Source organism: Muntiacus reevesi, chromosome 18, assembly GCF_963930625.1.
Source record: "Muntiacus reevesi chromosome 18, mMunRee1.1, whole genome shotgun sequence".
Classification (NCBI taxonomy): Eukaryota; Metazoa; Chordata; class Mammalia; order Artiodactyla; family Cervidae; genus Muntiacus; species Muntiacus reevesi.
In genome coordinates, this window is record NC_089266.1 from 53,998,498 (window position 1) to 54,011,791 (window position 13,294).

The 13,294-nt window shown below is 41.5% G+C and overlaps 1 protein-coding gene and 1 long non-coding RNA gene across 3 annotated transcripts in view; one reads left to right on the plus strand and one right to left on the minus strand.

Moving 5' to 3' along the window:
* On the plus strand, positions 1-11,712 carry LOC136149293 (uncharacterized). The gene is made up of 3 exons (XR_010659655.1): positions 1-1,928; positions 2,046-2,266; positions 11,591-11,712. It is a non-coding gene; the product is annotated as an uncharacterized lncRNA (long non-coding RNA).
* Positions 11,710-13,294, minus strand: part of DGKE (diacylglycerol kinase epsilon) — a 23,624-nt gene continuing 22,039 nt past the window's right edge. The window contains exons 10-12 of one of the 2 annotated variants that reach the window (XM_065909454.1): positions 13,021-13,148; positions 12,685-12,796; positions 11,710-12,308 (exon numbers count right to left, since the gene is read on the minus strand). In XM_065909454.1, the coding sequence (XP_065765526.1) occupies positions 12,129-12,308; positions 12,685-12,796; positions 13,021-13,148 (420 nt within the window). In that variant the 3' untranslated portion in view covers positions 11,710-12,128. The remainder of the gene's footprint in view (positions 12,309-12,684; positions 12,797-13,020; positions 13,149-13,294) is intronic. The other variant, XM_065909455.1, reaches the window with a different exon arrangement.

A 13,294-nucleotide genomic window follows, 5' to 3' on the forward strand; every position in this document is an offset into this window, starting at 1 on the left:
AGTTAATATATTCCAGTTTACTTACTTTCTTACCACTCTTCAAATAACAGGTTCTTACTAGTCTTATTTCTTCCCCCTGCTGTCCGGGTGTTTCACTGGTCCAGGGTCTATTGCCATTACCTGAATCATGTTCACAAGCTTTGGTGTCAGATCCAAAAGGTCACTGCTGCTCTTACCAAATTAAAGCAAGCCTCTTGCATTATTTTAGAGCTTATTTTTTTTCTAAGGAACAGGAACTGACTGCAGCTCAGCCGCTCCTTTCCCAAAGGAAGAAAGCAAGTTATTTAAAACAGTGCTTCTTAAATCACTTGTAGTGAAATAACAGTTGTTTTGTTTCTTTTTAAAAATTTCCAATACACTATAAATATTAATAAGTACAGTCAAGAGACAAGAAGGGAGAGCTCTGAGACCCTGCGATGATAGCAGAGCCCAAGAGGAAGAAGAAATATTCCTCTTTTTTCCTGGTTAGGATTCAGCCTTTGAAAAGCCACGGAGTCTTTGTTGACTACAGCCCTCCCAACTTCCTTCGCCCCCCACCCGCCCCCAATAAAAGTGTGTTCCTTGTCTTCCTCATGGTTGTAGACCTTGAGTTGCAATTCTCTACTGATTGTGTATAAATGTATCTTTGCTGGAGAACTATCTGGTAGTTCAGTTTTAGATCAACAGCATCATTTATCAATATTTTAATAAACTATAATAGAAAAATGGCATAAAGAGACGTGCACAATAAAGGACATGATTTTATTAGGATTAGATCCGATAGCCAGCTGTCAAAATAGCTATACAAATTTAAACTCTTACTCTCAGTTTCTGCACTGATTTCCTGGTAGATTGAAAGAAAATAGTCTAAAATAGTCTGTGGGTGAAAATTTGAGGAGGACAGATTTTAAAGGTTACAAAAGGGACTTCCCTGGTGGTGTAGTGTGTATGAATCCTCCTGTCAGTGCAGGGGACATGGGTTTGATCCCTGGTCCAGGAAGGTTTCACATTAAGCTCAGGTACCATGACTGCAGAGCCCACGTAGTATATCCACACACCTGGAGCCTGTGCTCTGCATCGGGAGAAGCCACCACAACGAGAGGCCGGAGCACCACCACCGAGAGTACTGCTTGCTGCATCTGGAGAAAGCTCAAGCGAAGCAATGAAGACCCAGTGCAGCCAAAGATAAGTAAATAAAACAAAATTCTTTTAAAAGTAAGATTACAAGAGCATTTTGTGAAAATGAAGCCCAGTGGAAAATCTGATTGCTTGCTGGTTGGTGGATGGGCTTCCTGGGTCCAATCAACTGCAAGGGAGGAATTGTGACATGTCTAAACATGGCCGTAGCAGTGGGAACATTTTCCCCTCTTGACTCTTCAGCTGGTCTAGTAACTAAATTGATAAAAGATTAACAGAAAAAACAGATAAAGATTAACAGAAAAACACAAAATTATGTGCATATGGGGCCTAGTAAAGATATGGAGTCCCAAAGACAGTTGGGTAATTGAAGCTTCTGTAACATGCTAAGCTAAGGGAAGAGGCAGAGGTCGGGGTACAACGGGGAGGAAGGCCATTTGTAGGAAGGCAGAGGAGATGCTTGAAAAACAAATGTCCTGTTACGCTAAGTTTCTTAGGTAATAAGGTATAAATCTGCTAATTGCTCTCTTTTTGGTACAGGCTCCTTTCCAACGTAAATTTAGGCAACTGAGGCGGATGTAGGGGCTTCCCAGGTGGCACTAGTGGTAAAGAACCTGCCAGCAAAGGAGACATAAGAGATGCGAGTTTGATCCCTGGGTTGGGAAGATCCCCTGGAGGAGGAAATGGCAACCCACTCCAGTATTCTTGTCTGAAAAAAATATTGTGGACAGAGGAGCCTGGTGGGCTGCAGTCCATGGAGTCGTGAAGAGTTGGACCCCACTGAAGTGACTTAGCATGCATGCACAGGAAAGGTAAAGAAATTTTCTTGAATCTATTGGCTTTTTGACTACTGTTAGCCCAAACTAAAACTCATGCTAAAGTGGCATATATGGGATACACACCCTGTTCCTGTTCTTGGTCCTTGGCAGAGCTTTGGCTGGAGCATTTCCCAGAGAACGGAGCCTGAGATGTATGCAGCCTGAGATGTACGCAGCCATGCTCCACGAGCGCACACGGGATCCAGGAGCCCACATGGGCCCCGCGAGCACACAGCACTGCAGTTTGCCTGGGTTGCTGAGTGCAGCCCCTCAGCAACTTCATATGTTCAAATACTGCTGGGCCCCCACCTGTGCTGGAAACTGGAGGCTGAGTAAGTATTCCATAATTCATATGCAAATACTCACCAGTTTGAATGCAAAGATGACCGGGGTGAGCAACCTGTCATCAAGAAGCTCAGTGTACACAGATTTCTCTTAGATGACTTTACCTCTGTCTGCTCACATGTAATACAAAATTTTTATTTTCTAGTTCCCACAAATTAAATTTCTACCTATAGGCAACATGTAGCCCTTTCAGCTCCTTTAAAATCTCTTAATTCCTTCCATGTGTATCATCCTTGTTTCTTTGTTTGGGGGAGTCCCTTTGAGGACTGTGCCCAGCACAATGGTGAAAGTGAAAGTCGCTCAGTCGTGTCTGACTCTTTGTGACCCCATGGACTGTACAGCTCATGGAATTCTCCAGGCCAGAATACTGGAGTGGGCAGCCGTTCCCTTCTCCAGGGGATCTTCCCAACCCAGGGATTGAACCCAGGTCTCCCACATTGCAGGCGGATTCTTTACCAGTTGAGCCACGAGGGAAGCCCTAGCACAATGGTATATCTGCCTATACTCAACTTTTAAAAAATAATTACATTTATTAATTTTTGGCTGTGCTGGGTCTTCAGTGTTGTGTGAGAGCTTTCTCTAGTTGCAGAGAATAGGGTCACTCTCTGGTTGTGGTGTGCAGGTTTCTCACGGCTGTGGCTTCTCTTGTTGCAGAACACAGGCTCAAGGCCCACAGACTTCACTAGTTGGCGCTTGTGGGCTTGGTAGTTATGGCTACTGGGCTCGATAGTGGTGATGCATGGGCTCAGCTGTTCTGCTGCATGTGGGATCTTCCTAGATCGGGGATTGAACCTGTGTCTCCTGAATTGGTAGGCAGAGTTCTTTTTTTATAACCGAACTAAAAGGGAAGTCCCTATATTCAACTTTTTTAATACTGTTGGTTGTGATGTTGATGATGAAAAAGCAGCAGGGATGAGGACCTGGGATTAACATCCAGCCCTGAGTTATTAATCTGTAAAATGAAGTTCATAGTGTCTACCTCACAAAATTGTGTATTATGAGATAAGAGTAAATAAAAGCCTATGGCACAATACTCAAGTGCCCAAGCTGTAATTTCAGAAGTCAAAACATGAGGAGTTCTTTGGCAGTCCAGGGGTTATGATAGGGTAGAATAGGATAGTTATAAAGACAGTTGTAGAAGTCCCAGTAGGGGACTATAGATAGAGAAACCCAGGAAGCTTTGGGAGACCATTCTATGTTAATGATCTCTCAAGAAAGCTATCAGAACATCATGGAACAAAGCAGGCTTGCTTAACTATAAAGCCATAAATAAAAGCACAAGATATGCCCTGGGACATTAGGTGAGAGGAAAATGTCACCACCCTTCTGATTTAATAAGCACTATGGCTGGGACTTCCCAGGAGGTACAGTGGTAAAGAATCCACCTGCCAAGGCAGGAGACGCAACAGACATGGGTTCAGTCTCTGGGTTGGGAAGATCCCTTGTAGTAGGAAGTGGCAACCCACTTCAGTGTTCTTGCCTGGGAAATTCCATGGACAGAGGAGCCTGGTGGGCTACAGTCCAGGGGGTCTCAAAGAGTTAGACACAACTGAGTGCACACTCACCAACATGATAATCCTAGTTTGACCTCATAGGGTCAGACACTTTTCTGCCCAATTCGAAGGAAGTGTTAGTGATGTAAAGCCTGATGTCTCCTCAGAAGAAGGTTGTCTTTTCGCCTCCCCTAATTTCCTTTGATTATAAAATTGAAGCCCACTTAATCCTTGGGGTAGAGCTCCGTCACCTGTCCACTTGCATCTCTTACAAGCGTCCTATATTAATAAACCTGAAAGTGTTAGTCTTTGTGACCCCATGGACTGTAACCTGCCAGGCTCCTCTGTCCATGGAATTCTCCAGGCAAGAATACTGGGGTGGGTAGCCATTCCCTTCTCCAGGGGATCTTCCCGACCCAGAGACTGAATGTGGGTTTCCTGCATTGCAGGCAGATTCTTTACTGTCTGAGCCACCATGGAAGCCCTGCTTCTTGCCTGTCACTTTGCCTCTTGCTGAATTCCTACTGCTCTGAGACACAAAAAACCTAGGCCTCAGTAAGTCCAGACACCAGTTAAGTTCAGTTGCTCAGACATGTGCAACTCTTTGAGACCCCACGGCCTGCAGTACGCCAGGCCTCCCTGTGTTTCGCCAACGCCCAGAGCTTGCTCAAACTCACGTCCATCGAGTCGGTGATGCCATCCAACCATTTCATCCTGTCGTCCCCTTCTCCTCCTGCCCTCAATCTTTCCCAGCATCAGAGTCTTTTCCAGTGGGTCTGCTCTCTGCATCAGGTGGCCAAAGTATTGGAGTTTTAGCTTCAGCATCAGTCCTTCCAATGAATATTCAGAACTGATTTCCTTTAGGTTTGATCTCTCCTTGCTGTCCAAGGGACTCTCAAGAGTCCTATCCAATATCACCATTCAAAAGCATCAGTTCTTCAGCACTCAGCTTTCTTTATGGTACAACTCTTACATCCATACACCACTACTGGAAAAACCATGGCTTTGACTAGACGGACCTTTGTTGGTAATGTCCTGCTTTTTAATATGCTGTCTAGATTGGTCATAGCTTTTCTTTCAAGGAGCAAGCGTCTTTTAATTTTATGGCTACAGTCACCATATGCAGTGATTTTGGAGCCCCCCAAAATAAAGTCTCCCACTGTTTCCATTGTTCCCCATCTATTTGTCATGAAGTGATGGGACCGGATGCCATGATCTTTGTTTTTTGAATGTTGAGTTTTAAGTCATCTTTTTCACTCTCCTCTTCCATTTAATCAAGAGGCTTTTTAGTTCCTCTTCGCTTTCTGCCACAAAGGTGGTGTCACTTAATCAAGAGGCTTTTTAGTTCCTCTTCGCTTTTCTGCCACAAAGGTGGTGTCATATCAGAGGTTATTGATATTTCTCCTGACAATCTTGATTCCAGATTGTGCTTCATCCAGTTTGGAATTTCACATGATGTATGTGCTCTGCATATAAGTTAAATAAGCAGGGTGACAGTATAGAGCCGTGATGTACTCTTCCCCATTTGGAACCAGTCCATTGTTCCATCACAACAGGTATGTGATTCTAATTAAAAGACTGTAGGGGACTTCCCTGGTGGTCCAGTGGTTAAGAATTTGCCATCCAATGCAGGGGCCTATGGGTTTGAACCCTGGTCGCGGAACTGAGATCCCACATGCGTTGGGGCAACTAAGCCTGTGGGCCATGACTACTGAGCCTGAGAGGCACACCCAGAGAGCCCAGATACCAAGATCCCTCATGCTGCAACTAAGACCGGACACAGCCGGAAAAAAAAGACAAGACCGTGGGTTCATGGCCTGAGCAGTTTTGGCTGGGTCCCAGTCCTGGCCACATGGGTTCAAGTCCAAATCTGGGGTGCACGGCTTGTCTGGACTTGCTGCTTTCACTGCCATGGCCTGGATTCAATCCCTGGTTGTGAAACTGGGATCCTACAAGCTGGGTGATACAGCTGGAAGTTAATAAAAGAAGGTGAAAACGTGGAATTGTCAGGGGCTAGTTTCTTAACAGAGAGGCTTCCTTATGAACTTCTGTTAAGTATAATGGAACTCATGTTTAAAATCATTGATCCAGAAAATGTGCATTATGATTGGCATTGTTAAGAAAAAAGGCACATGAGCAATGAGTTTTAAGTTATTTTAAAAAAACTGTAAAAATGGAATTTTTGTAAAGATGACTGCTTCAGCTGGACTGTAGACTCTCCTTCCTCTAATGAAATGAATAAAAAATGTTATTTGCCATAAAATGTCATGTGAAAGCCAGATCACAGTTATTAAACAATAAAGCTTTATAAAAATTCAAATGGGGACTTCCCTGGTGGTCCAATGGTTAAGACTTTATTTCCAGTGCAGGGGGCCCAGAGTCCATCCCTGGTTGGGGTGCAGGCAAAAAAAAAAAAAAATCAAATGGAAGGAAGTGCAAATTTCTGCCAGGTATATGATACCTTCACTTTTCCCCCTATTAAAATCATAAGTCAGTGGGAGGCTACAGTTGCCTCCCATTAGTTGGGAGCATAATTAGTTGCCAACCCATATTTTATTATTTTTTTTAACTTTTTATTTTGTACTGGGATATAGCCGATGAACCATGCTGTGATAGCTTCAGGTGAATAGCTGAGGACTCAGCCATACATACACTTGTATCCATTCCCCCCACCCCGGAGCCTCCCTCCCACCCAGGCTGCCACATAACATTGAGCAGAGTTCTGTGCGCTACACAATAGGTCCCTGGCCAACCCATTATTTTAAAATTGTGGTTAATATAAGGCCCACGAGTTCTGCACTCACTGGGCCTGCTGCCCTGTGGTCAGCGCTCTAGTCTGTACAGTTCCACCACCCCCACTTTCGTCACCTGCCTCTCTCCTCTAAGCAGCTGAATCTGCAACCTCTGTGTTGGCATATCTCCCACTTCCACAGCGGCCTCATGCAGAATAAGTAAGTTGCCTCATGTTAAACAGTGGCAGAGGCTGAGTTTTCAACCTAGACACTGCAAATAAATTATCTTCTTCCACTGTATCAGCTGAAAATGAGACGACTTCACCTCATTTATTTGGCTTCCTTTACTGCTCTGCTCTGCCCTGTCAGTCTGTATGTACCTTTTCTTCCATTCAAGTGGATCCGACCCTGGACTTGTCACACACTGTAACTCTGCCCTGCTGTGCAAGTGCCATCTTCTGTGAAACTAACTCAGACCTGGTTTTCTCATTGTTGTATCAAAAAACAACACAGAATCAGACTTTTCAAACACTATGCTTTACATTTTATTAAAAAACAAGCAAACATCTTCAACATCAAATGCTTTAATTCACGTTTCTCTGTCAAGCATTGACCACATTACAGACCCAACACAACGAAAGCAGTTAACACAGGGTGACTCATGATAGGGACGCAGTACGGAGGCCAAGGGGGCAGAAAGTGCGCAGGACCAGCTGGCTGCTTGAGCTGCTCGTCCTTGACGCTGTGGTTCAGTAGAGCCAGTTCAGGCCGTTCACCTGCAGTCATCAGGGCCAGGGATCCGGCTGCTCTAAACTTGCATAAAACAGAATTAAAGTCAGGGTTCCCATTTATGCTGGGCTCATTCAAGTTGATCAAATTGGAGAGAAAGCGTGCCAGAACGGGAGTGCTAAGAACAAGTGTTCTCAGGAGCCGTCGTCACCCAGGTACACAAAGTGCCCTTCCTTACTGTAGGAATCTGTTCAGACAGCCCGGGCTCCTCATCTGATCAGGAAGGCCCTCTGCCTGGACAGCGGCAGAGCAAGAGGGAAAGCAACCTAACTTTCTAGCTCTCTTCCACGTTTTCGGTCAGTCATCAAAAAACCCCACGAGATGGCGACTTCCTGTAGTTTACCTTCTAAAGCGCATTCTGCTTTGACATTTCCCTTTAGCGGTGAAGTGGCTTGGGGGATGTTTGCAGAGACTGAGGAAGTGTCCTAGGTCTACCATCAGCAGTACACTTAAATTTATAGCCTTTAGGTGACATTTTCTGCAGACATTTCTGTAGACGACTAACCTTAATAAGTTTTGTGAACGTCCATATTAGAGGGTGACTTTTTGATTCTTTCTCCTGAACCGAAGAATATACCTTTTTGAAACCTGTGAGCCTCATGTACTGACTGTACTGTCAGGGCCATGAAGGTAAATGTGTGTGTATTTACAAAACTAAAATGAATTAAATACACGACCATCTCTATACTTTACTAAAATTAGAAGGACGAGGAACAGAGGCTAAGTCAGTGCTTTACTATTCAACAAAATGCCTTCAAAATGTGAGAAGTAGCCAAGTGGCCATATTCCAACAGCAACTAGACATCCAAAATACTTTTTAATGTAAAAATCAGTAGAAAATTAACCAGGTGACAAAATCATTATAATGGCTTACAAACTCTTTGAAAGAATATTGGAATTTTTTTTTTTTGAAAAAAGGAAGTGCTTTATCTACTGAAATCCGATCTAAAGCAGCACCTCAGCATGGGGAGAAAGCAGGGGCCCTCCAGGGGTCCATTCCACTGGCCCCGAAGCACCGCCTGTCCTCCAAGACTCCACGGATCACAGCCCCAAACCCACACAGCTCCACAGGAAAACCTGGGGCTACCAACTTTTATGTAATACAGCTTATCAATTTGGATAGGATATGAAGACGTTTTTCAGAGTTCCTTTAAAGGAAAAACAATTTAAGAATATCCAATTAATTCAAATTTTCTGCATGGTATCTTATCAGGCAAAAGCCCCAGGTGAACACAGGAGGTACAGATGAGTAACTTTAACGTTTCAGTTGCATAAGAAGCACCACGGGTGCAGACGTCCCTTATCTCCAGAGACCCTGCTTCCTGAAGTCAAGGGCTGGTTGCTGGGCTCAGGCAGCCACACTGTCAGCCAGCTCCCATGGTGATTCTGATACTACAGACAGCCTGCAGAGCGAATTCTGAGGAACCGGAGACAAGCCTCCAAGGGAAAATCTGAGAAAGGCAGGGATATACTTTTACAAGGCAAAACCAAAACAACCTCTTCTGTCTTGTTGCTGAGAATAGACCTTCATTCAGATTGAGATAGAGTAACAACACTACTTTTTCTTTTTAAATTTCTAGAAATTTTTAATAAATCTACCTATGTTCCTATCCCAAATTAGGTATAATTTCTTTAAAAAAGTCTGAATATAAAGTGCTGGTTCTTGTTTCAGTATTATCAGCTTGAGGGAAAACCACATAAAATTATCACCCATTCTGTTGACCTTTTCGGCTGAACAAGTACAAATTACGTATTCGGATCCACGTGTATCTGTAAATTAATATCACCTTTAAATTTTTTGGTCAGTGCAAATTTAAAATTCCATAATATACATTAAGTACAATTTTACTTTATATTACAAATGCACACTATTTTTCTTTTGACATGCTGGTAGTATTCATTTTTACAGCAAAAAGGACTGTTTACAATTTCTGAGTCACAGTATATTTTCCAACTCTAGGTAGGCAAACATATTTCAAAAAGCAAATACTACATGTTTTTGACACATCCTAAAAAAATAAAAATAAATAATTTTGACTATAAAATTTTATAAACATTAGCTACAGTAAGGGTTCACAGTTAATAGCTGCAGAAAACTTAAAACACCTTTAGCATCATGTAATCTTACCATTAGACAACTTGTATGTTACAACATAAGTCAGTTTGATTTCCACTAAACAAACAAACAAAAAAAATTAAACTGAAAATTCTCATCATCTACTTATGGGATCCCTAAGAGCTGCCAGGCATTCAGTATTTAAGCTACTAAGCAAGGAGCTAGGAACTGTATTAGAACAATAAAAGGAGAAATCTGAAAACAGACATGAAGACAAGCTTTAATTCACATATTTCTTCCTGAGAATTTAGAAGTTACTATTTTTTTTTAATCAGAATAGTTTAAAATGGAACAGAAAAATTCTATGGCAAATCATTTTTTGTAAAGTGTGGACTCTGGTAGTGTCAACAATTGCTACCCTAATATGTAACTTGCAAACATGAATCTTATAAATTGTATTTATTTAAAACAAGGTACATGCCTATACTTTTATTTGAAATGCTGGGTAAATGTGCCTAAAAAGTTAAAGAATTTTTCTAAAATAGGTTTTATGATATGATATTCTGAAGTAACTTTCCTAAAAAAGTTAAGTCTGAATGAGTGAATAAGGTTAACAGATAAACTTCGTGAAGGTCAAATTTCAGTGGATTATGAAAATGAAAGACCAATTTTTTTTTAGTAAATAAGGGTGTTTTATATGACTCTGTTTTAAATCCAATGTAACATTATAGCTAGAATACAGTTTTAAAAATAAAAAAAAAACTATATAGTTATTTTGATTATTTTAATTCTGATACCCCCTAATAACTATTTACTTTGATTATTCTATAATTAGCACTATGAATTATAGATAAAATATAGCCTAAAGCAAAGTGAATCTAACAGTAGATTTGTAAAATGTGATATCGGTAACAATTTTGATCACGAATTAAAGAATGATGCTCATTATACTCAAAACATGACCAGCCCATCTGCAGACTCTCCCACCACCACCACAGGTAACTACTGTGAATGGTGTTTGAATAAGGTGAAAACAGATCTTCTCACAAAATCTTACAATACTAGAATTTAGCTGCTCACATTGAGATCTGGAAGAGACTACTTTAAGCAAAATAAAAGCATTCTAATGTAACTGACTACTACTGTATACATTTCTTAGTTATTCCTTCAGAACATGGCCTGGGCCTGAAGGTGACTGAAATTTAAGTTTCTGGCAACTCATAATAGACAACACAATTCATAAACAGATCTTTAAGGGGAGCTAATGGTGTTTGGTGGAAGATACATTCTGATTCTTCAGAGATTAATGGCATAAAAGACACCAAATCCACAAATGGGCCATCTGTCCTAAAAATACCAGGCTGGAGGCCCCCTGGGGCAGCCTCGCTGTGGAACCTGAGGGAGCAGGTTGGGGAGCAGCAGAAGTACACCCTTGGAATATTTCTGAAGAATGAGAATATCCAGATAATATATCTATCAGAAGAATTAAATTAGGGTTTTAATTATTACTTAGGCTACATTTCTATCTGCGAGTAGCAGAATTTATGATCAATTTAACTTATTAAATAAAGTAACATATTGTAAACACTAAACACAGGTATACCACAGTGAAGAAAATAAATAAGTAAAAAAAATATATCTCTCATTTTAAAATAAATACATAAACATTTTAGCAGAGGATTCTATATCCATTTCCCCAAGGGAAAATTCTGTTAAGTACTCTTGTATTTCAAAATACTGCAAGACCACCAAATTTTTAAAATGTTATCAATCAATACTGAACTTGTTTTGAGCAATTAACCTGACTGGTAAATTTTCCTTAGTACATTTTGTTTGAATTGTTGACACTGTGTTTTAATCAAGAGAAGTTGGTGAACAGTCCGATTTGAAACTTCTAACTTTTTTTGTTTTTGACTGCCACCCGGCAGGTGGGATCTTAGTTCCCTGACCTGGGATTGAGCCCCATACCCTCTGCAGTGGAAGCATGTTGTCCTAACCACTAGAATGCCAGGGAAGTCCTGAAACTTGTAACTTTCAATGCAAAGTGCTCTGAATGTTGATCTTTATAATTCCCCTAGGTGGTTCCCTTTCAGCTATACTGGAGTGTAACAAGATGGCAGATTTCAGCTCAACTCGGTCAGTAACAGTTAACCAAACAATAGGAGACTGAAAGTGTCCTTAAAGTAAAATTTAAAACAAAAAAATCTGAGTGTTGCCTTCCTTTTACATTTCTCCTTTTAGGGTTTCCTGGAGATAGATATTTATGTGTCTACTTGGTGCTGGGCTGCAAGAAGTCTTAAGAGGCGTGCTGCAGGAGGATGCCCAGCATGAACCATGCTGGTTTGACACCAACCATCTCCTTTCAAAAAAAGCAAGTCATTTTTAAATGTTACAGTGTCATCACATTAAACATTAAAATGGCAATGATTTTCCACCCACACCTTGCTGGATATACGTGTCCAATCCACTGTGTGGTTCAAGAATAAGGAATGGGAGGGAGCGCACATGTCAGCGAGCCTACCCTCAGACACAGAGCCTTTGTGGAACGTTCTGTGACTTTTAGCTAGTGCTGTATGGTCAAAGTATTTGCTGCAGAAAGACCAGGCATTTGTAAACAACCGGAGGTCTGGCTGTTTTTGGAATGCTATTTACATAAATGTATACCCACTCTACTATTGATGAAATGAAGACTAAGCTAGTTGACAGAGTTCTATTTTGGATGAATGGGTATCTGGTTGTTTGCGAGGATTCTACACTAAGTCCTCACATCCTCCTCCATCTACTCAGTTTCCTTTGTATCCTCTTGGTCTGAAGTACTAGAGACGTCGTCATCCGTTTGTTCTCCAGAGAAATACAACATCAGTGCGTGTGTCTTGTGGGTTATGGTGACAGTGCAGGGCCCCTGGGCCCACGGCTCCCCATCTACCTGCATTGGCATCATCGAGCACTTCAAGATCAGCTAGAATTATGGGTAAAAATGAGAAAACAGTTAGTCCCCAGAAAGCTCAGAAAAATCTTCGTTAATAATGTCTTGAGTCCTTTAACCCTTCTTAGGGACATTTCTTAGCATTTCACTCTTAGAAAATTAATCTGAAATATATTTTATTCTTTAATTGTTTAAGGGATTCCTTTTCACTGAACACTTCACTTCTTCAACTGGACTGAGGGCCATGTTTCCTGTCTTTCCCCATCCTACTCAGCCCTGGTAGAGAAGGACTGATAGCATGGGTTGTAAACAACATGTTGGTTTAGGGAAAGCTATAGTGTATTATCTTCTAAACCTCAATGGCTTAGAAATGGGACAAATTAGTCCATTGTAGCAATATTTCACCTACTCGCACTGTATGTGCTTGTCCTATTCGAAAAGGATTCGCCAGTTTCACTTGAATCTGAGCGCAGTGGAAAGACCCATATACTCCAACAACTTCCAATAAACCGTCATCATGCCTAAAATTGGACAAAGGAAATATGGATTATGTGATGCGGTAAAATAAAACCATCCACAATAGGACAATTACTTTTCAGCATAGGTGGACCATCAACTTATTAACTATTGATATTAATGAGGTATACAAAAAAGAAAATCCGTGGTAAAAATGTTAAAAGTCTACAAAGAACAGACTGCTTTAAATAAACCAGTGACATAAAAAACCACTTGCAAATGTACATACCTGGCTAGAGGGTAGGTCTCGTCTCCCATCCCTTCCCACAGTCTGCAGCCGCCACCCCAGTAGCCGATATTCAGAACGATAATGCCTTCCAAATTCGGCAGTTCTACTCGCTCACCATCCAGCTCTAGCTTTAAAGAAATACAAGGAGTAAGTGACTTTAGGGCGCACTACTTTCAGACACAGCCACTCAGAATCCTGTCCACTTTCACATACATGTGAGAGCTGGTAGGAAGACTGCTTCCTACCCAGGTAATCTAGCCTTTCTCATTTGTTC